The sequence below is a fragment of the Coenobita brevimanus genome, chromosome 5 (genome assembly GCF_032717465.1).
Source record: "Coenobita brevimanus isolate Jiangsu-jjx chromosome 5, ASM3271746v2, whole genome shotgun sequence".
Taxonomy (NCBI): Eukaryota; Metazoa; Arthropoda; class Malacostraca; order Decapoda; family Coenobitidae; genus Coenobita; species Coenobita brevimanus.
Genome location: NC_136958.1, coordinates 12,014,581 through 12,039,654, shown reverse-complemented (window position 1 = coordinate 12,039,654; position 25,074 = coordinate 12,014,581). Strand labels below are relative to the sequence as shown.

Sequence of the window (25,074 nt, the reverse complement as noted above, 5' to 3'; positions counted from 1 at the left end):
TCACTCTACCTGATGGTGGGCAAATGAGGTGAGACTGATAATAATCATGAATACAACAATGATACATAAAGACATTAGGGTAATGGAAATAACCAGGGATAATGCAAACAATCAAGCAGACTTTACAGCAGTCACCAAGTCCCCATGGGTTATACATACTAGCATGGCCAATGCCTTTTAATAATAATAATAATAATAACAATAATAATAATAATAACTAGAACTCTGAAATTGCTGATGCAATATTCAAAGACCTCCATCTTCCAGAAGATAATGCCACTCTCCAGACTAGAATGACAAAAAAAAAATCCACACTAGTATATCAGATCTGGTGCGCACACTATGAAATATACACAGTAACTGAGTGGTTGTGGTAAATGGAGCATTATTAATAATACATCATAAACTGAATGTGCAGAGATAAGTGTCATGATTTCTGTTCTAACCAAGATCTATTTATGAGGCGTTGCGTGTAGAATGGGCCCTACATGCCACCCCCGGCCAAACCAGTTTTATTGCATATAACACTATTTTCACCCTTCCTCTATGCGCTGGGCTTGGATGGAAGACCCTGGCTCCACTCGACGTATGGCTCATAGTCCATACAAAACAACATGTTTGAATCGACCTTAGAGGCTGGGCAATGGTTGTCCCTGCCAGCAAGCATACAGACAGGGTCCAATATCCCGTTAACTCAGTGAACGGCGTGGAGGGTAGGGGGTGGGAGGGTGGTGACGTCATGCTCGGCAGGACTCGTACGCCAATCAGCAGGCTGCTTGTGAACACACCCCCTCTTTCACCCAATCATCACCCGGGATGGAGCCCAGGAACATGCCAGTCCATTGCTACACCGGAGTCTTTTTATGTGTGCATAAGGATCTTCGCATTTTTGCACTTATTATCCAGGTTTACTGTGGTTTAGTCTCAGAAAAGAAAGTGAAAAGTATTGAGTAAGTGTTGGCTTTAGTAAAATTTTTGCTGAATACACACAGACAGAGGGAGAATGCAGGACAATGAAGGACACTAACAACAGGACTGTAATGTTATTATTCATAGTAATGCTTAATATGATTATTATTATTATTATAAGACTAGTATTGTCTTTATTATTATTGTGTTTGTTATGTAGAATACAGAGTGACTGTGAAAACATTAATGATGAATGGACTGGCAGGGACAGACAGAGGGAGAATGGGAGAAAATGAGGGATAATAAGACCACCACTGTATTACTACTCTGACTATTAATATTGTTATTATTATTATGTTTTAAAACCATATTATTATGCATATGAACATGTACCACCATATATGAACCAATACTGTGCCAGAAAATGCACTCAAAGTTCAGTAATAGCAGATGAGAACAATTTGGAATATTAATTTTTAAGTAGAGTGAGTCCTTGATATACGAAAGGGATAGGGAACAAAAAAAACTTTCGTAACTCGAAATTTCGTATATAGGAACGATTTTCCCCATTGAAATATACATATAAATGGGGGGATGCGTCCCAGGACCCCCTCGGACCCCTACCTAAACTTCAGCCCCCCACTATTAAAAAGTATGCAATACCTGTATACAATTGTTGAGAAGGAGGTGGCCATATTCTTGAACATCTCCTTTTTCTTCATCACAGGCCCAATGGTGGAAACATCAAGACCTAAAGCACACCCAATCTCAAAGACTCCCTGCCTCTCCTCATGGGGTCTTATAATTTCCAATTTCCTTTCCAGAATTAGAGTACGGTGCTGCCGTTTCTTTGCAGTGGGCTTCCCCAATGCTGGAGATGATGCAGGGCGCTTGGGAGGCATGACGAAACAATACGAAAAGGTGAAGGACTGCGAAAATATCCTCAGGTACAGCGAGGCTGTGAGGAGAAGAGGGACGTGGACTCAACTGAGAAGCGTGTGAAAATTTGTTTACCAGAGAGGGGTTACTTCGTTTTCTCTCGGCAAGCGAGTGCGGCTCTATGCACCACGCCCATTTTGAATTTTTCATACAGTATTCCATTAACCCCTTCACAGCTGCCGGCCTTGAACAACACTTCACTGTTTCGGTGTCAATGACGTTGAGTTAGGCCATTATAAAAAACTGCAAACAATTACGGGAAAGGAATGAAGGTCACTGGTGTGTGTACATGACCCTACTCTACCATCCCATCAGTCAGGCGTTCTCTTCACTCCAGATGTATTCGCCGATGTTTACATGCTTATGTTATATGCACCCTAATTTTGAGTAAGTTTCTTTCAGCAAGAGAACATAATTTACCACCCTCAAAATAGTCAGAAAAATATAGAAGATAAACTAGAGGAATATGAACTGAATTGGTAAGGTCATTGGGCTGTATGCTTACACGAAAGATTATGGGTTTTACAATTTTAAGAGACGATATGGAACAAAAATGTTTGCCAATCAGAAAAAAATTACTCTTTCGTCCCACATGTTCTTGAACGTTAGCATTCAGTTCCACATTCTTCGTTCGGTATCACTCTTCCCAATATATTTCGGACTGACTGAGCACAGTTATTTCTGCTCCTTAGAGTTAGTGTACATTTATTGCTCATTCTTTTGTTTGTTCTTGTGTGTATGTGTGAAAGAGAGAGGACTGATACAAACAATAATGTATTCCATTATCGCCTTCATAGCTGCTGGCCCTGAACTGTACTGGTGTCAGTGACGCTGAGTTAGGGTGAGCTATAAAAAATTGTGAGCAATTATGGGAAGGGAATGAGGGTCACTGGTGTGTTTACACGACCCTACTCTACCACCTCAAGCAGTCTGGCGTTCACAGTTCACTTCGTCCCAGATGTTTTCGGCCAATGTATACATGCTGATGTAACACGCATCCTAATTTTATTAATTCTTACACAAATCATAGCAAATCACAGGATGGGTTTAGGGGGGAGGGGGGAAGCCAGGTGTGCCAGAAGAGTCTTTTTCATATATGTAAGAAAAAAGAAATTGATTTTAGAACTTTGAAAAAATGGTCCCAAGGCCGACCACGGGAGAACGCAAATATCTGAACCCACAGCCATTGGGGGGGCTAAACATACGTTTTACTTTAAGCAGTAAAAGCACCTTCCCAAATCAATTCTTCCTGATAGTCTGTTATATTTTTCAGATTATTTCTGGGCTGGTAAATACAGTAAACATTTCTCATTAAATCTGTTTCTCTGTCATTTTTAGCTGTTCTGGTATGACAACTCGTTTATTTCATTAACATAATGGCGGAAAGGACTGTTCTTCCCTAAGTGTTTAACTAAACCTGGCCTAACCGAGCTTATCTGTACCTAATAACCTAACCTCCAGTTGGGAAATTGGGAAACAATATCCACCTCTGAGCACACTGAGTTTCTTCCACTGCACTGGAAACGATCGTAGGGGAAAGTGACAATAATAACGGGGAAGAAATTTTTCAGCAAGAAAAAGTAATTTGCCAAACTGAAAGTTATCAGAAAATTACAGAAATAAGCTGGAGGATTATGAATTGAATTGGTAAGGTCTTTCTGCTGCCTCAAGTGTACAATGAAAGACACAAGTATCTTCCCAAAGTCTGATGAATATAGCGTGGAAAAATCGAACCATTTGAAACACGCACTAGTAGAAACAGCGTTTTCATTGCATTTTGCCTAGTGTAAATTTTCTTCAGACTGAACTGGGAAAATAGTTGTGTCTTTCATTGTACATTTACCGGTAAATAAATCAATCTAACAATACTTGTGTTTTGTTTCCGCCAGATTAATCGTGATTTCAGACTATTCCGGCAATACTTCACATCATATAATCTGGATAATTGGGCTATCTCTGAATTTCCTTTCGTATTGAGTATCGATTTTCTTATCATCGAGACCGATATTTTCATGCTGTGGAATTTGTCCTATATTAATCAATTTCATACCATCGAAAATTTGTACTTCGGGTTTTCGTATTTCAAGGACTCACTGTATTTAATTTTTTATTATGCAACAGTAACATAAATTTCTGAACTAAAAAAGTACTAAAGCATTTCCATTTTCAAAAAGTATGCATTTCAAGGTTCAAAACAAAAAATAATGAAGGTGGTAGCTCTTAGAGTAACTAAGTAACAATCATTTTCATGTTGCCGAACTCTGACTGCATTTTCTGGCAATTTTTAAAACATAAGAACATATAAGAACATAAGAAGAGAGGATAACTGCAGTAGGCCGCTTGGCCCATACTAGGCAACTCCTAGAAGAGTAACTGAACTACTAGAATGAGATAAGGATAGAAAAGAAGAAGGCTTTCCCCCGGCCTCCAGACCCTCCTGCCTAAGTCGGCAGGAAAAAGTCAGAAAGAACACCTTGCAGTATAGAAAATCTGGCGTGGATATTTTATAGGAGAGTGTGAAAAGAGAATAGAGACTATCATAGTGTAACCTGAAAAGTAAAAATTATGAATTAGTGTTGGTTATAAGATTTTTTTTTCTATACCCACCCCTTATTTGACATATACTTATCTAGCCTATGCTTGAAACTCTCAATGGAAGAGGCAGCAATTACTTTACTAGGTAGCTTATTCCATTCGTCTTCTACTCTATCACCAAACCAATTTCTACCTATTTCCTTATTGAAACGGAATTTTTTTTAGTTCGAAACCATTACTTCTAGTTCTACCCTGTATGCTCACTTTAAGTACCTTCCTAATATCTCCATTATTTCTACCCTTCATCCACTTAAACACTTCAATTAAGTCTCCCCTTACTCTATGCCTCTAGCGAATGCAGACTGTATTTTCAGTCTGGCTTCATATGACAGGTTCCGAACATCATGTATCATTTTTGTTATTCTTCTCTGTACATTTTCTAACGAGTTAATATCCATTCTATAGTAAGGACACCAAACTTGTACTGGGTAGTCTAAATGTGGCCTTGCTAATGCTAGATAAAGTTGCAGTATTACCTTTCATGACCTATTGCTCGCGCTTCTTGAAATAAATCCTAAAACCCTATTTCCTTTATTTCTCGCATTAATACACTGTTGCCTTGGTTTAAGGTCGTTATTAACCATAACTCCTAGATCCCTCTCGCATTCCGATTTGCTAATTTCTTTGTTATCTAAGCTATATTTAGTGTCCCCAATGGTCTTGCCTATGTTAAGTACTCTACATTTTTCAACGTTAAATTCCATTTGCCAAGTTTTAGACCATTTGGACAATGTATTGAGGTCTTTTTGTAAATCATGGCAATCGCCAGTGGAGTTGATACGTCTTATTATTGTATCGACAGTAAATTTGCTGATGCTGCTTGTGACTCCTAAGTCTAGATCATTTATATATATAATAAATGATAAGGGACCGAGTGCTGATCCCTGTGGCACACCGCTAGTTACTAATCCCCAATCCGACTTAGTTCCATTTATTAATACTCTCTGCTTTCGTCCTTTCAGCCAGGGTTCTATCCAGTTTAAGATATCGCCGTCTATACCGTGTGCTCGAACCTTTCTAACTAACCTTTCGTGTGGGACCTTATCAAAAGCTTTACTAAAGTCCAGATAAATAACATCGTACGCTTTATCGCTATCTACTGCCTCATAGACCTCCGAGTAGAATGACAACAAGTTTGTGAGGCAGGATCGTCCTTGCCTGAATCCCTGCTGACTTTCGTTTATAAGATTAAATGTGTCTAAGTGTTCTCTAATCTTATTTGCCAAAACTGACTCTAACATTTTTCCTACTATTGACGTTAGACTTATCGGACAATAATTCGACACAGCTGATTTATCACCCTTTTTAAAGATGGTCACTATGTTTGCAGTCTTCCTCTCCTCTGGAACTTCTCCCGAAATTAAAGAGTCATTAAACAACGTTAAACGTGGCTGACATAATTCTTCGTTGGATTCTTTTATATTTGTTGAGGTTTTAACGTATTAATTTCTTTCAATGAGTCCTGCTTACTAACGGTTATTTTACTAAGAATATTTTCTGTATTTTCATCATAAGTATTTGCTGCTTGAGGGACCAGGTCTAGATTTTCGTTCGTGAATACTGATATGAAATAAATATTTAGGATGGAGCACATTTCTTTATCTTCACTGGTAATGTAAAAGTGGCACGTTGGACCATTTCTATGTGCAACACCTCATATGTGACAATCTAGGTCCAAAAATCATAAAAAAAAAGTCAAAAATTATTTATTTGTCATAAGTGCTGTTATGAGACCTTAAAAACTAGACACTCTTAGGACTCTGAAAATACTTTTGTTATCACTGTAGACCTAATATGAAGGGACTTTTGCTACCGGTATGACTCAAAATTTTTTAGGGATTTTGTGTAGGTGGGGGCAAATGCCATCCACTCACTCGATGTAGTGCTGCTCTTGGGTGTCGTCCTTTCCTCTCCGCCGTCCTTCCATCCTCTTCTGTCTTTCTTTCCTTCATTCTTTCCTCGTCCTTCTGCCTACAAGTGACTGTACGCTCTTTCTTCTGTATTTCTTTCTTTCAGTCTTTCCTCTTCCATCTGCCTGTGGGTGACTCTACACTGAGTGACAAGTCAAATGATTTCCTGTACACCAAGAAACCATTTACTACGCTGAGTGGTAACCATACAACCAGATTTTGGGCCTTGTGGTTTAGTGGGTAATTACGGCCCTCCAATTGGATTGAGCCGGTGAAGGTTTATATCCAAGGGATGGTTGGGGTTTACTGCTCACATAATGCCACTCAGGGATGCGTGGGGCTGGTCACTCTCATCTTAAATGTCAGGACCAACTTGCCTAGCCACGGGCTCCTACGGTTCTCATGGGGCAATGTAGGATTAGATGATGGATGGATGGATGGATTGACCTGCAACCTTGAGATCATGGTCATTCATACTATGCAAATCATGTTCTCTCATGACCCGCTACATTTCCACTGAGTTTGGTCAAAACTGGTCGAATACTTTCCAACTTAGCACTTTCAGGCATGAAGAGGCCCTTTTGATTTTCATCAATACGGTATCTCAAAAAGTATCTGCTGGACAACTAGGTGCACTGGTATATGCTGATGACTACATACTGGAACATTTGCAAAGTAATCAATTCAGCAGTTTTTGCTGCGCAGGAGGGCAAAAACTGAAAAAACAACATAGAAGGTGCTAGTGCTAGGAAAAAAATTTTGTGTCAGAAGAAGCCAGAAACCAAGACACACCACTCCTGAAAATTTTAAGTCTCTATCTCGAATGGTCTAGGAATGCCAGCCCTCTAGATCTTCCCTCCCTCCCCCAAACTCTGCAACTGCAGTCTACATGAACTTCTATCAAAGCAGGTAAGTGGCTCACAGAAGAGGAGAATTCAGGAAATACAAAGGTCATAATATTTCCATTTCTAGATGCACAGGTGAGATAAATGATGACCCAAGCCAAAGCTGAAGAGGTAATAAATAGCACTTGAGCCACAGTGAAAAAAAATATCTGAATCAAATCAATTTAAAAGCAGACACTGACGAGCCCACCCAGCCACAGGTTCCAAGCTCTATGGCACATCATGCAGTGAGACGATGGCAGTGTTGCCAGGCTATTTATCTTTTTTTTTCTTTTTTATATTGTGGTAGCAAAAAAAGAAACTATCTTACGATCCAGCTGTCAGCCACAAAAGCACAGTGCCAGTGGTATTGTTTGTATCATCTATATATATGTACAGTATATCCATACATTCATCATCCCATCCTATGTCGCCCCATGAGGAGCGTAACAGCCCGAGGCTAGACAACTTGGTCCTGACATTTAAGATGAGAGTGATCAGCCTAACTCATCCCTGAGTGGTATTATGTGAGCAATAAACCCCAACCAACCCTCGGATATAAACCTACACAGGCTCAATCTGATTAGAGCACCTTAATTACCCACTAAACCACCAGGTGCCATAATTTAGTTATATGGTTACCACCCAACATAGTAAATGGATTCCTGGTGTACAAGAAACCATTTGGCTTGTCACTCAGTGTAGAGTCACCCATAGCCAGAAGGAAGAGGAAAGAATGAAGGAAAGACAGAAGAGGGAGTGCAAAGTCACCCGTAGACAGAAGGAAGGGGAAAGAATGAAGGAAAGAATGACAGAAGAGGAAAGAAGGAAGAGAGGAAAGGGCAGACACCCAAAGCAGTACTACATCGAGTGAGTGGTTGGTGGGCGCCCCCATCCACCACTATCATACTCTTATGTTTATGAAAGAACCGCTTTCTTTGTCGTTCAATCACACTCACGCCCAAACCAAGGGCCAAAGACCCCCAGACCCATATATATTCTCAATCAGGGTGACCCAAGGATGGTTTTGGGGGGGTCAAAACTCAGATCTAGGTCATTTGAGGTCACTGGAGGAGTGTTCACCTTTTTGGCCTGGGCAATGCCGGGTACCCCTGCAGCCCAATTTTTGGCACGGAAACTCACATGACCTCCAGTTCGGACATAGGCTATGTAAGGTTGACCTCCAAGGTCACTTGAGGTCACCTGTAATACATGCCTGAACAACTGGACCCAGCAGCTGAATTTTTGGCATGGAGACTCACATGACCTCCAGTTTGGGCACAGGCAATGAGAAGTTGACCTCCAAGGTCATTTGAGGTCACTGGTCAGAGATAATTTGAGGTCACCAGTAATAGTAAACATGTGCACACAAATACTGAGCGTTAGTCTGCGAATGTTGAAATAGAAAGTTCCTGAACCTCTTCTAATCCCTCTTCAAAAGCATAAGAAGTCTGAACTAGAACAAATAGGATATGAATGTTTGCCTTTTTGGTCCGGCAAATGCTGGGTACCCCTGCTAGTATTGTATATAAAGGCTCCAACATTCTTTTATGTATCAGCCTTGGTCATGAAATGGTGGCTTTCCATGCAGTTCAATTTCTGGCAGACTTCCTATTCAGTTCCCTATCCATAAGGTCACACTCTATGACCTCAACCCAGTCCTTTTGGGTCTGCCTCTCGAAACCCTACCCTTAACCTTCACACCTCTCACCTTCTGCATCCAACTGTCACCTTCCATCCTCTCAACATGCCCAAACCATCTTAATCTACCCCTCCTCACCACAACACCAATACATTCAAAATCCCAGCCTTCCTTTCAAATCTTCAGTCTCAATCCTAGCCCCCCTACATTTTGCATTCATGGATGCACTTCACTTCCATCTAATTATTGTCAATTCCGTACATTTGAGCCTAACAATATCCTCTTCCTTTACTGCCCTGGTCTCACTACCACACAGTGCTAGGAGTTCAATGTTATGAGAAACAAGAGCTTCCTCCAACCACTCCTTACCCTAGCCACAGACCTCCAGCCAAACCTCAAAACACACAACATGTCCCTCAAATAACAAAACTCCCACACACACATGAGACTCTCCAGCATAATCTGTCTCTCATGCCTCTCAATCTCTACATGCTCTCCCCAGCACATTGCACACACAAAATTACCATTATTTTGCAGCCCACCTTTAATACTACTAGTGTGGTAGGTGGGGGCACTCACCATCCACTCACTCAATGTAGTATTGTTCTCAGGTGCCAGCCCTTTCCTCTCCTCCATCCTTCTTTCCTTCCACCTTCTTCTGTCTTTCTTTCTTTCTTTCATTCTTTCCTCGTCATTCTGCCTAAAGGTGACTTTACACTCCCTCTTCTGTCTTTCTTTCCTCCATTCTTTCCTTTTCCTTCTGCCTGTGGATGTCACTGAGTGACAAGCCAAATGGTTTTTGGTACAACAGGAAACCATTTACTATGCTGGGTGGTAACCATATAACCAAATTTTGGCGCCTGATGGTTTAGTGGGTAATTACGGCGCTTCAATTGGATTGGGCCGGTGAAGGTTTATATCCAAGGGACGGTTGGAGTTTGTTGCTCATGTAATGCCACTTAGGGATAAGTGAGGCTGGCCACTCTCATCTTAAATGTCAGGACCTGCCACTCAAGGATGAGTGAAGCTGGTCATTCTCATCTTAAATGTCAGGACCAACTTCCCTAGCCCCAGGCTCCTACGCTCCTCATGGGGCAATGTAGGATTGGATGATGGATGGATGAATATTTCTTATGCAATCACTTGTCATACTGCATAAGATGGAGTTATCACTCACACCCTTGTGGCACACTGCACATGGCTACTCTCCCTATGCTCTGACAGTACTGCCATCAGCCCTAGACATCGTCATTCTTGTTTGATCCCATTTACTCTCAAACCCCTAAGTCCCATTCCGCCTCTCCATTTCCTAAATCCTTCCTCCGCCTTCTTTTCATTCTCTGCCGTTAACACCAAGTCAAAAGCATGCAACATCTCCCACAAGAATCCATTTCTGAAGTCAGATGAGAGAGCTTCATGCTCCATGACAAACAATAAGGGGCTCTAGACTGACCCCCAATGCACACCAACATTCAAAGAAAACTCATCACTCAAATCCACATTCACTCTCAACTAGGTGCGAGCACTCACATACAGCACATAGGCATAACCACTCTAACCATTCACTCCTTGATCCCAGGCTTTCCCACTGCCCACTTCACTACCTCTCTAAGGACTCTGTCGAAGGCCTTTTCCAAATCAACAAAGTACAGCTCCCTTTTCTTTCCTGAATATTTTTCCTGAAGCTGTCGGACAACAAGTATGACATCAGGGGTCCCTTTGCCTGGTATAAACCTAAACTCCATCATCATCATCATCACCATCATCCAATCCTGTGTTGCCCCATGAGAAGAGTAGGAGCCCAGGGCTAGGCAAGCTGGTTATCACATATGAGTGTGACCACCCACACTCATCCCTAAGTGGCAATATGTGAGCAATAAACCCCAACCACCCCTTGGATATAAACCTTCACAGGGTCAATTTGATTGGAGTGCCTTAGTTACCCACTAAACCACAAGGCACCATAATTTGGTTATATGGTTACCACCCTGCATAGTAAATGGTTTCCTGGTGAACAGGAAACCAGTTGGCTTGTCACTCAGTGTGAAGTCACCCATAGGCACAAGGAAGAGGAAAGAATGAAGGAAAGACAGACGAGGGAGTGTAAATTCACCTACGGGCAGAAGGAAGAGGAAAGAATGTAGGAAAGAAAGACAGAAGAGGGAGTGTAAAGTCACCCATAGGCAGAAGGAAGAAGAAATAATGAAGGAAATAATGACAGAAGAGGAAAGAAGGAAAGAAGAAAGAAGGAAAGGACAGACACCTGGGAGCAGCACTGCATCGAGTGAGTGGATGGTGAGCACCCCCACCTACCACTATCATCTCATTAATATTCACAATTTCCCTTATTATACCTTCTAGGACTCTCTCCATTACCTTCATTATCTAATCAAAATGTTTTATGACTATAAATTCCTCTTTCCAGGGCATCAACCTTCCCCTTATACACATTAACAATAAGAGTCGTCAAGCAGGCATCTGGGACAACTTACTGTATAATTAAATTTATCAAATCAGTAACTAAACCCACTCCTGTATCTTCTGAGGCCTTTAACATTTTAGCGCCAACCCAAACACACCTGAGGCCTTCCCCACCTGCATTCTGCTTATTGACTTGTTGACAGTAGCAGCATCAATCAAAGGCCAAGGGCCAAACACTGGATCTGCTGATTCCAAACCTTCCCTGTTCCAAATAACTCCTCATTCAGCAACTGGTTATGATGCTCTCTCCAAGCATCTTTCATATCCTCAATGTTCATCACTAACTTTCCTTCATCAGTCTTCACATACTGCTCACCTATAATATCCCTGTTTTCTCTCTTCATCTGATATGCTCCCTTAAATATCATATTCTTCCTTTCAGCACTATTTCGTTATTCAGTAGAAGTCTTCAAGACTCAGATTTTACCCTGTATATCTCCTTTCTGGCCTACACCTAGAAGTCAAGGTATTCCTCTCTATTACCAACCAATTTCCATTCCTGGAAAAGTCTTCATTTTGCTTCACCTACAGCTGCTACACCCTCATCCCACCACTATATGGGGGAGGCAGTGGCTCAATCGGTAGAGAGTTGGCCTGCAGTCCTAACGGACCCTGGTTCAAATCCCGCTGGGGCAGGGAACAGTTTAAGGATTTGAATTTCATAAATATCAGACATTACTGTTCTACCAGAAGACCCGCCGACATGTCGTAAAAATACCCCTGCTAATACCAATACACCAGTCCTGTATGAGACAGCCCTAGCATGTATTCAGTATGGATGGTGGGTGTTAGCGCCGAAGTGGTGACAATTAGAGGTGTGCGGTACGTAGGAGGACTACTGGGTCTTGAAAGCAGGTTGTTAAGCGTATGCCCAGAGTCAGTAAAAAAAAAAAAAAAAAAAAAAAAAAGTTACTATATGTCTTGGAGAGTCCCCCGGTCTATCAACACACTGAATCACTGACTCTCAAGAGATTGTTCTTCAGAGCTCTGTACTGCTCATTAACACTTCTGCCTACAGCTCCCTCTTCAGCCAACATTCTACTCATACTGCTACAGAAGACATCCCTCAATGCTTGGTTTTTCAGCCTCCATGTTTTCCTCATGGGTGCATTGCTTCTCTCTTCACTGCTCCTCTTCTTCACAACCTACTCCTTCAGAACTATGTCAGGTATCAGTAATCTGTGTTGCTGCATACTCATACTGCTACAGAAGGCATCCCTCATTGCTTGGTTTTTTGGCCTCCATGTTTTCCTCGTGGGTGCATTGCTTCTCTTTTCGCTGGTCCTCCTCTTCACAACCTACTCCTTCAGAACTATGTCATGTATCAGTAATCTGTGTTGCTGCATACACTCTTCATTCCCTATAAATTTAACATCCTTCACCAACCACCTCTCCTGACAAGAAAATAATCAATCAGGCTCTATTACCCCCTGATAATCAGCCTTCACTATCTTTTCCTAAAATGCCTGTTGAACACTCTGCACCCATTTCTTCTCGGCCAGCATGCCCACAACACCATATCTGTCTACACTTCCTTGCTAAAGTAGCTTGTGTAACTGTTTAATCATTAAAACTGGTGTTCAACTCTGATTACTTAAATTCTCATTTTGTTCAAATGGCATCAGTAGCTGAGGACTGAGGTTATCATCAACATCACCTGTCACTCAATCTCTCACACTTTCATCTTTTCTATGTTTCTCAATGTTTCCATACCCATATACTAACTGGTTGGGGACGGTCTTCCATCTCATTATGGACGTAAAAATACCCTACTATATTCAGTTCAATTATCTACTTAACTACTTCATTCTTGCAATAACCAGATGATTTATTCAGACTGGGAAAGTCCCTAGTAGAAGGGGTTAATGAAGGCTGTACCTAACACCTCCACTTTTAAGAATCGCTCCTAAACTGAATTACCTTATCTGGAGTTAACAAGAATAAAACAGAGATCATCCTTCACTTTCGTGGTTTTAATTTAACGAATTCCTACTTGTGGATGAGTAAACCATCAAAAGTGTATTAGCTTAATGTGCATTTTAACGTGTTACTAACTCATATGTAAATACAGTAGAGTCGCGATTTAAGACAAAAAACAACGATCTTACAATAAAACGGGCATTTTATTTCTCCCATAATTACTTAAGAGCATGGTAATACCACTCAAATGCACGAGAGAAACTGTGGGAGATGGGTGCGTTTGGGTATTGGATTTCCAGATACAACTCGTGTTATGCTTTTGTTGGTCACTGGCTTCCTCGATCAAACCTGACCCACATGACCCATGTCCCATACCACCTGCCACAGCCTCAGTGTTGTGTAGATGGTCGCTGTGATGAGAAGTTTATTTCCTTACTTCCTTGCTCCTCATTTCCTCTCAGAACACTGAGCATGTGGTTCCAAAGTAACTTTTAGTTAGGCCTAAACCCCCTGAAAGTGCCATGAACACAAGAAAAGCATTTATTCTAAATGAAAATGTAAAACTGACAGACGAAGTGGCGTGTGGTGTGGGAGGTAAAATGCCAATGATCAGACAGATATGAGTTGGGTGTGTTTACAATGTGGATAGTTTTCTTTGTTGGAAAAAAAAGTTAATGATGAAGGAGCGGTAAAATTCATGTTTTTGCCTTTAGTGTGGAGGAAAAAAAAAAAAAAAGCTTTGTGCCAGATGTTTGTTATGAACTGAGAGTCTTTGGTTGAGAAAATTCATTTCTTATGATATGTGAAGACATTACGTGTTGACATACACAGTTAGGTAAGATAATTATGTGAGTTCAGTTCTTGTGAATTATACTGTCATACAAATTATACTGCTTGGCTGAGTTGTTTATTATTCACGATTACTGCATTCGTGTGTATCTGAGAAGTGAGAAATACACAATCACTCCATGCTGACGACTTCTTTATACCTTTTTTTTTCTTTATTGTTGATGACTAATGGCTTTCAAAAATAGTTTCACACTGTAGCAGCCATGGCTCAGTGGGTTAGAGCACTCCGCTCTGACCGAAAGGTCGGAGGATCAAATCCACCCAAGGGTCATTGGTACGAAGTAGACATCAGGAAGGGCATCCGATCATAAAATGCTACACACTCCAATCCAAAATTCCTCTACCCAGGGGCAATGCCTTAGCCCTTCGGGGATACCTGGCGTAAAACCAAATTATTTGTTATTATTTTATATATATTTACTGCATTTTTTTAAAATGACAGCTGAAAGTGATTCTTGGTGAAATACAGTAAGACCTCAGTATAACCGACTCATTGGGGCCCAAACCATTCCAAAAAGTGAAATTCCGATAAAAGTGACATCCGGACTTCCCTCTGCTAATTCAGACTTTTTCCGATGTATCAGACATTAGTCCGGATAGCATGAACGGTTTTTAAACTGTTTTGACTACCATTGTGGTACTGTACCGTGTTATAACTTCACTACATTAATCAGGTGGTATAATATATATAATAATTTGTGGTACGTGAGGGCACTCACCATCCACTCACTTGATGTAGTGCTGCTCTCAGGTGTCTGCCCTTTCCTCTCCTCCGTCCGGGTGACTTTACACTCCCTCTTCTGTCTTTCGTTCCTTCATTCTTTCCTCTTCCTTCTGCCTGTGGGTGATTCTACACTAAGCGACATGCCAAATGGTTTCCTATACACCAGGAAACCATTTACTATGCTGGGTGGTAACCATATAACCAAATTATGGCGCCTGTTGGATTAGTGGGTAATTAAGGCGCTCCAATCGGATTGAGTCGATGAAGGTTTATATCCATGGGGTGGTTGGGGATTACTGCTCATGTGATGCCATTCAGGGATGAGTGAGGTTGGTCACTCTCATATTAAATGTCAGGACCATCTTGCCTAGCCCCGGGCTCCTAAGTTCCTCATGGGGTGAAGTAGGACTGGATGATGGATGGATGGATACTATACTGTACACTGATAAACATATCTTTTATTTACCTTATTGTGGTGAACATAGCCGAAGTGGTCAGGCAGTCCGGACTGTTTCTGGCTTTATCAGACTTTTTCCGATATATAGGAATTTAGTCTGGTAGCTCCTCTTGTCCGATAAAAGCGAATTCCGGTCTATTGAAGTCCGTTATATCGAGGTTTACTGTATGCCTGAAGCTGGGCAGCCATTATTCACGTATTGTTTAGGTCAAAAGTTTTTTGCTTGATTGGTAATGAGGACTTTCAAGAGGCTTAGTGGCAATCCTTGATGATTAAAACTTTTATGAGGAGTATTAGGTGGCAAAACTAGTCAGTTAGGTTAGGTTAGAATGCAGTATGCACTGATGTGTCTAGTTGGTGAGATTGTATCTAAACACACTGTCTTGGGTGTCTTGAGGCAGACATTTGTAATGATCTATCTAAAATACATTTTTAACGAAAATATAAGGCTCCTAGAACCTAACCCCCTATTTTACATGTAAATATATGTCACGTTTTAGTGCGAATTTGATTTTGCACGAGGTTCTGCATAACCTATCTTGTGTTGTATGAAGACTCTACTGTATACTTTAAACAAGTATACAATAATCCCTCCAATATCCAAGATAACAGAGCCAAAGGCATGTCCAGAAAGTGGGTTTGTCTGGATACTGGGAAAATGCCTCCTGGACAGGTACTTATGGACCCTAACCCAGCCTAACTCAGAAAACCACCTACATAAATCCCTACCGGACATGCATCGCACCTATTTAAGACCCTATTCATATAAATAAGGGACAGAAAGCATGAAATACACAAAAAGGAACCAGAGAATGAGGAATTAGGAGTATGGAAAATATTTAGCAGTGTACAGGGTACTTCCAACACGTCCATGGCCGTTACGAAGATTAACCAGCCTCCTCTAAGGCTCTGGCAGTGGTGAAAATGCTCTTGAAGCATGTACAGTAATCCAGTGTTATGCTGCACTTAATCCTTTACACTGTGAATTACAGTATAACTGTTTAACACCGCACATTCTGTTCTTACTTGCGCCATGCCAGTAACTTGCAACACACCAGTTTGAACTCTGCACTTAATCCTTTGTACTCTGAATTCTAATTTCTTAACACTGCACGACACTGTAAATTCCCATGTGGTCTAGTGGCGATGTATTACAGTTTATTCACTGTTCATTCAAAAAAATGAGCACATGCAGCAGCCATTCCAAAGAGCGCCTAGTCAGGCAGTAGTTAGGTGGTAACTGGGGAGGAGAGAGCAGGGGGCAGCCCTACTATGCACAAAAATACAGCTGTCCAGCGCCGTGCACCAAGTTCAAAATATGGCTGAAAAAAAGGTCATTTTTTTGTTTTTGTTTTTGTTTTGTTCCGAAGGCCCGGGCCCAAAATGTCCAGACACTGTGGTGTCCGGTTATTGGGCGTCCGAATATTACAGGAATAACTGTATTTTGTTCAATGTTTGGTGATGTTTTGGGGCACTACGAAAGACTTTCAGGCAATCACAGAGTTAAATTATGGTTATGGGAGCCCTTTCAGATTGGTTTCTATTATTTATCGAATTTCATTACTCACAAACATCTGCTTTCTAACACCTGCAGAAAATGAGACACGACTGTTGAAAGGCATCATTTTTGTGAAAATGTTAATGTAGACCCCAACCATGCAAAAAGCCTGTCAAAACACATGAGAACTAAACTAATTAACTAACCTCATTATGAACATCAAACACACCCTCCTGTATCTTTTCATAGATCTCTCGAGCTGTGTTGATGAATGCCTCCTCTACATTTGCTGCAGTCTTTGCAGAAGTCTCCATAAACACCAAGCCATGTTCTCGAGCAAATGCTTCTCCTTCTTCTCGCTTTACCTCACGTCGGGAGTCAAGGTCACTGGAAGGCAACAAATACATTAGCTACTATTACCAACCAATTAATTCCAGTGATGTAATTTTTATTCTCTTCTTGCTGCTATCAGATGATTTTATTCACTGAAAATGCCCCATGCCTGTATGCTCTTAATGGAGAAATACAGGATTGAATTAAAGGATGAAGAGGAGCACCCTACTAGGGGAGGGGGTTAATCCAAGAACTGCAACCTACATCACTTGATGCCCAATGAGTGACAGCAACAGTGTCACATGAGTTCAGGTAACACATACGTAATTTTATGTGCTTTGTTTTGGTGCAAACAGGTGACTAACGACTTGAAAAAGAACACACAGAGTAATCTTGACTTTTTTTTTACTCTCACTACTTATCTTCCCCCTCCCCTTGTACTAATTCTATTATGATTTTTTTTTCATGCAGTACCCCCTAAAATTTTACTCTTAAAACACTCAACCAGCAGTAAGTGCTGCAGACCCTCGCTATAATGAACTAACTGGGGGGGGAAGACTAGTTCATTAATGATGAAAGTTTGTTATATCTGAGGGTCCCCCCCCCCCAAAGGTGGGATTAAATAAATGTACAATATCATATTCTAGCATTAAAAATGTAAGCTATCCCCATTTTACACTAAGTTGCCCAATAACTTTGCCTTTTTGCAGCTTATTTCACCTCGTTCTCATAGGATTTCTTCATGGCAAGTACAGGTGGGTCCCATTATATGAGTGAGATATGTTAATGGAGGATTGCTCAGATAACGAAAACTGATATAACAGAGCAGGAACGAGTAGGGAGTGTGAAACTTATTGCCCTTGACATCTCAAAGGCTTTGATCAAGTCTCACATACATATTTAATTCCAAACTGCCCTCTTACACTTTCTATCTTTCTATCTGTGCCTTCATCTCTAGCTTCCTTTCCGGTTATTCTATAACTGCTGTTGTAGACGACCGACATTCTTCTCCTAATGCTATCAGTAGTGATGCTTCTTGAGGCTCTGTCCTATTGCCAACTCTCATCCTTCTGTTCATCAATGACCCTCTAAGCTGTACATCTAACCCTATCCACTCACACAATGACAACTCCCACCCTTCACTTTTCCATTCAATTCCTGCAGCATCCATCTCAACAGTTATCTACTTTAACAAACAAGGGATAAGGCTATAGCACTGACTTGGCTCCTGTCTCTGATTGGAGTAAAAGTAATCTTGTTGTTTCTAATGCTTCAAAAACTAAGTTCTTACATCTTTCAACACAGCATCATCCACAAGAGTATAGTATTCTCTAATTTTTAACAATATTCAACTCAATCCTGCATCATCCTGAAACACACTTGGGGTTTCATTCTCTCGAGATTTATCTTGGAAAGATTATTTTACCTCCCTTGTAGGTGATGGCGACCATCATCCACTCACTTGATGTAGTGCTGCCTACTTCTTCCTTAGCCTTTATCATTCTTTTTCTGTGCCTACCCTCCTCTCTTCCTATTTCTCCCATCTTTCCTGGTACTTCTTATTGCTTTTCTTTCCTTTACAGGTGGCTTTATTGAGTGACAAGCCAAATGGTTTCCTGTAAGCCAAGAAACCATTTACAACGCTAGGTGGTAACCATATAACCAAACCATACATGCTCCCTACGAGTCAACAAGTGGGTTGGTGGAGGGTTAGTACCCCTCCCCGCAAAATAAATAACTCAAAGTCAAATGGCCACCCCCTACAGGATTATGGCTTCTGACAATAGATAGATAGATAGTAAAACCTGCTTCTACGATACTAGGTGTGCTAAGCTGACTCTGCACCTTCTTTAGTCCTGCACAGTTGTTTGACTTTATTCATTCATTCATTCATTGCCAGATGCCATGTATCCCAGACGGGGTGGCCAAGGGCTTAGAGTTAATTGTTTTACAGGGATGGGCACTAATCCTCCACCAACCCCACTCTACACGTAGGGATGCCAACAGCATCTGGTGTTCCCTGGTGGTCACCCATCCAAGTACTAACCAGACCCAACGTTGCTTAACTTCACTGATCGGATGGGAAGCGGTGTACTAGAAGTGGTATCGCCTTTGACTTTATACACAAGTTTTATTCGCTCCTGTGTATAGTACAACTCTAATGTGTGGCGTGGTTCCCCACAAACAGCTCTTCTTCACAAGATGGAGTTAAAGGCTTCTCTTCTCATTAGCTCTCCTCCTCTTAACCCCTCCATGGCCGCCGGCATCTAATGATGTTTTACTGTAGTGTGCCCTGGCGTCAATGCAGCCCGACTTGTAGAAAACTGCAAAAATTTTTGGGAAGTGAACAAACGTCTGGGACGTCTTGAGACTGACCTACACTACACTCCCACACAGCCCATCAGTCAGTTCAGCACCTCCTGCTGTGATGAGTGGATTTTCTATTTTTTTGCTCGTAGCCATGCCTAAATATGCACAGCTATACCCATTACCTCGACCCAGACAGAAAATAAAATCTTTCTCCTCCCCTGAGAAACATACATAACCACTTTGTTTGTGAATATAAATAAATACAGGCATAAATTTAAAAAAAAAAAAATGAAAATGAGAGAAAAATACATTTTTGTTTTAGTGTCTTTACCTATTTGTTTAGGTTTTTGTACTGGGTTGGATCATTCGATGCAGTTCTACTTGAAGAAAACTGCGAAAATGTTTGGGAAGTGATTGAAAATCTCGAACATCTTGAGACTGACTTTCACTACACTCCCTCAAACCCCATCTGTCAGTTCAGCATCTGCTGCCGTGATGAGTTGATGAACGATTATTTTGCTCGAGGCCTTGCCTAAACACACACAGTTACAACCATTATCTCGGCCCAGACAGAAAATATCATATTCCTCCTCCCTTCCGAAACACACACAACCACCCTGTTTATGATTAAAAATAAACACAGGCACAACCCTTTCCTCTCCTCCATCCTTCTTTCCTTCCATCCTCTTCTGTCTTTCTTTCCTTTAGTTTTTCCTTGTCCTTCTGCCTACGGGTGACTTTACACTCCCTCTTCTGTCTTTCTTTCCTTCATTCTTTCCTCTTCCTTCTGCCTGTGGATGACTCTACACTGAGTGACAAGCCAAATGGTTTCCTGTACACTGGGAAACCATTTACTATGCTGGGTGGTAACCATAAAACTAAAGTTTGGCACCTGATGGTTTAGTGTGTAATTAAGGCACTCCAGTTGGACTGAGCCTGTGTAGGTTTATAACTAAGGGGTGGTTGGGGTTTACTGTTCATGTATTGCCACTCAGGGATGAGTGAGGCTGGTCACAATCATCTTAAATGTCAGGACCAACTGCCTAGCCCCAGGCACCTACACTCCTCATCAGGATATGTAGGTTTGGATGATGGAAGGATGGGAAAATATATATATATATATATATATATATATATATATATATATATATATATATATATAAATATAAGCAACGTTGGGTCTGGTTAGTACTTGAATGGGTGACTGCCTGGGAACACCAGATGCTGTTGGCATCCCTACGTGTCAAGTGGGGTTGGGGGAGGATTAGTGCCCCTCCCTGTAAAACAATTAACTCTAAGCCCTTGGCCACCCCGTTTGGGATACATGGCGTCTGGCAATGAATGAATGAATATATATATATATATATATATATATATATATATATATATATATAACTTTGTTTTTGTTGAGTTGGAAAAGGCCTTTGACAGAGTCCCTAGAGAGGTGGTGAAGTGGACAATGAGAAAGCTTGGCTTGGAGGAGTGGCTGGTTAGGGTGGTTATGGCCATGTATGTCGGTGCTCACACCCAGGTAAGAGTGAATGGAGATTTGAGTGATGAGTTTTCTGTGAATGTTGGTGTGCATCATGGGTCAGTCTTGAGTCCCATGTTGTTTATCATGGTACTTGAAGCCCTTTCACGTGACTTTAGAAACGGACTCCCATGGGAGTCGTTGTATGCTGATGATTTGGTGTTGATTGCAGAGAACGAAAGGGAGGCGGAGGAAAGGTTTAGGAAGTGGAGAGATGGTATGGGGCAAAAGGGCTTAAGGGTAAATGTAGATAAAACAAAAGTGATGATATCTAGGGTTGGTGGTGGTACTGTCAAAGACGAGGGAGAGTGGCCATGTACAGTTTGCCACAAGGGCGTGGGAAGTAATTCCATCTTGTGTGGTGTGTGATAAATGGGTGCATAAGAGATGTAGTGGTATCAGAGGTAGACTGCGAGATAATGCTGATTTTATGTGTATGGCGTGTCGGGGTGAGCAGGTGGAGATTGTCAGATGTGAAAGGATTGAACTCGCTGGTGAATCTTTTGAGTGTGTGGAAGAGTTTTGTTATTTGGGAGACATGTTGTGTGCTGGAGGTGGGGCTGGAGCTAGCTCTGTGGCTAGGGTGAGAAGTGGTTGGAAGAAGTTCAGGGAGCTCTTGCCTCTCCTGACATTGAGAGGACTCTCTCTAAGTGCTAAGGGGTCTTTGTATGCAGCATGTGTTAGGAGTGTAATGCTGTATGGTAGTGAGACCTGGGCAGTGAAAGAGAAGATATTCGCCGGCTCAGACGTACAGAAATGACAATGATTAGGTGGATGTGCAGTGTGTCCCTGCGTTCAAGGCCTGGAGGGGCTGGGTTTACGATGGAAGAGTTGAGAGGTAGGATGGGACTGGAGTATATTGGTGTTGTGATGAGGAGAGGTAGATTGAGGTGGTTTGGACAGGTGGAGAGGATGGGGGATGATAATTGGGTGAGGAAGGTGAGAAGTGTTAATATTGGGGGTGGGGTTATGAGGGGTAGACCGAGAAAGACATGGGACGAGGTCATTAAGTGTGACCTTAGGGTTAAGGGATTGAACAGGGAGGCTGCATTGGATCGTGCAGTGTGGAGAGCCGCCATTAGGTGACAAAGGCCGACACATGCAAGCACGTTGGAGCCTTTAAAAACGAAAACGTATATATACATATACAGTATATACCTGTACATATATATATATATATATATATATATATATATATATACTTTAGGCTTTAGGAAGGGAAGAGGTTGTGTAGATCAGATATTCATTCTTAGATCTTTAGTGGAAAAGTTTCTAGGGAAGGGAAAGAAGTTGTATGCGGCTTTCATGGATTTGGAGAAAGCATATGACAGGGTGGATAGACAAGGATTGTGGAAAGTGTTAAGAATATATGGAGTAGATGGGAAGTTGTTGAATGCTGTGAAGAGTATGTACAATGGTGCGAAGGCTGCAGTGTGTGTGGATGGTGAACTAAGTGAATTTTTCTCTTTGAAAGTTGGGTTGAAACAGGGATGTGTCATGTCTCCAATGGTTGTTCAATCTGTACATGGATGGGGTAATAAAAGAGGTACAAGGTAGGGTAGTGGATGTTGGAGTGGCCCTGGTGAGAGAGGATAGTGTTTGGAAACTCCCTATACTGTTGTTTGCAGATGATACTGTGTTGTTGAATGAAGACGAAGGGGAGCTGCAAGGCTTGGTGGATGAGTTTGGGAGAGTGTGTAAGAAACGGAATCTAAAGGTGAATGTAGGGAAGAGTAAAGTGATAGTCTTCGAGAGAGGTGAAGTCAGTGAATGTACAGCGAGGTTGGATGGTGAGGAATTGGAAAATGTGAGTACGTTTAAGTACCTGGGTAGTGTGATGAGTAGGGATGGAGGTTTGGAGGGTGAAGTGCTTGAAAGGGTACAGCAAGGAAGAAAGGTTGCTGGTTCTTTGAAAGCAGTGATAAGAAACAGGGAAGTGAGCATGGATGTGAAAAAGTTACTACATGACAGTATTGTGATACCAACTCTAACGTATGGAAGTGAAGCTTGGACGTTGTTGGAAGGACACAACTCAAGAGTGGGAGCAGTGGAAATGAGTTATTTAAGAGGAGCCTGTGGAGTCACATGGAGAGACAGGCTGACGAATGAGGATATAAAGGAGCGTTGTGGTGTGGATGTGGATGTGATAGGAAGCGTTATGAGGAACACACTGAGGTGGTTTGGCCATGTGGAGAGGATGGAGGGTGAAAGACTGACGAAGAGAGTGTATGTGAGTGAGGTGGAGGGGGAAGAGGGAGGGGGAGGCCGAGGATGAGATGGAGGGATGGGGTGGAGAGGTATATGAGAGAGGGGGGTGTGAGTTGGGAGCAGGGCAGTGAAATGGCGGGGGACAGGGCGACTTGGAGGCGATTTGTTTGTGGCCATCCCAAACGGGATCGAGGCGTCTGGCAATAGATATATATATATATATATATATATATATATATATATATATATTATATATCATCAGCCGTTTGAGTATCCACTGCTGGACCGGCCTATCCCAACCAAAGTGGGGATGATACAGCCAATGTACCTCTACCAAGTGGCTTAGGCTGTCTGGTAGAGACTGGATGTAGGGTGTGAAGTGCTTGTAAGTGTAATTGTAGTTTTGGAGTGGCTTTGGATGTGCGTGTAGTCTGGAACCAAGTGTAATCCGCCCGCGCAAGATGACTGGGTGCAAGCATACTTTTATAGAAAGTGACACAGGTTCAATCACAGCACCCCTTATGTCTGCCAAGCAGTTCGTGGCCAGGAGAATGCTCTCAAAGTTTTTTATCCTGGCGGGGCACGAACCCTCGATCACCAGTGTACGAAAATGCACACTTTATCACTGTACCACAGAGGCTCCTATATATATATATATATATATACACACCAGTATATATTTTTGTATCTTTACCCATTTGCTCAGGTTTGTTGTACTGGTTTGGATCATTTTACATATTTTTTGCCTTGCACTAACATTACACCAATGTCTGCCATGTTTACATGATGATATGGTAGGTGGAAAGGCCTCCCTTCCCTTCCCCCCTAATTATTTCATGCTAGGAGTGAATTGCAGGTCATCTCACATTTCAACCATCACCGTTCAGCCTGTACTCTCAAGGGATGACCTTTATCTCGTTTAGGTCTAAAAACATAATCTCTCGCCTCCCTTTTCCCACAAACCCCACCACCCAAAGTACAAAAATAAGTCGATACTACTTTGAACACAATAACACTGAAAAATGCTAAATAAATTCATATACAGTAATCCCTCCACTATCTGATGTAAGAGAGCCAAAGGCATGTCCAGAAAGTGGTCCCATCCGGAAAGTGGGCCCTTGCCTGCTGGACTGGTACTTAAGGACCCTAACCCAGCCTAACTTTGAATGCCACCTAAATAATACTCCCTACCGGACATGCACAGCACCTATTTAAACCTATTTAAGACCGTATTCACACCAACAATGGACATAAAGCATGAAATAAATGAAAAGGAACCAAAGAATGAGGAATTAGAAGTGACTGTACCTCAGCCAGGGTACTTACAGCACGTCTGTGGCCCTTCTCTAAGGCTTTGGCAGTGGTGAAAATGCTCTTGAAGAACGTACAGTAATCCAGTGTTGTGCTGCACTTACATTAATTCTTTGCACTGTGAGTTATAATTTACACTGCTCACTGTTAACTGTACCACGCCAGTTTCAACCGCCAGTTTGCACTCCACAGTTAATCCTTTGCACTCTAAAATCTAATTTCTTAACACTACACAACATTGTAAACTCCCGTGTGGTCTACTGGTGAGGTTCATTCATTCATTCATTGCCAGACGCCATGTATCCCAGACGGGGTGGCCAAGGGCTTAGAGTTAATTGTTTTACAGGGAGGGGCACTAATCCTCCACCAACCCTACTTGACACGTAGGGATGCCAACAGCATCTGGTGTTCCCAGGCGGTCACCCATTCACAAAAAACGAGCACGTGTGGCATCCACTGCAATAAGCATCTGCTCGCGTTCGAAGTTAGTCAGTGACTGTTGGTGACGGGGAAACAGAGTTGCCAGATCACAACGGTCACATTACCCAACTCCTCAATTTTCATTGCCAAATT

At 41.8% G+C, this 25,074-nt stretch overlaps 1 protein-coding gene and 1 pseudogene across 1 annotated transcript in view; both read right to left on the bottom strand.

The window, feature by feature from the left end:
- The window catches only part of Rab2 (RAS oncogene family member Rab2), a 104,643-nt gene that overhangs the window by 12,034 nt on the left and 67,535 nt on the right, over positions 1 to 25,074 (bottom strand). Inside the window, exon 4 of the mRNA XM_080270479.1 lies at positions 17,015 to 17,195. Coding sequence (XP_080126605.1) covers positions 17,015 to 17,195 — 181 coding nt within the window. The remainder of the gene's footprint in view (positions 1 to 17,014; positions 17,196 to 25,074) is intronic.
- On the bottom strand, positions 19,140 to 19,258 carry LOC145399525 (5S ribosomal RNA; annotated as a pseudogene).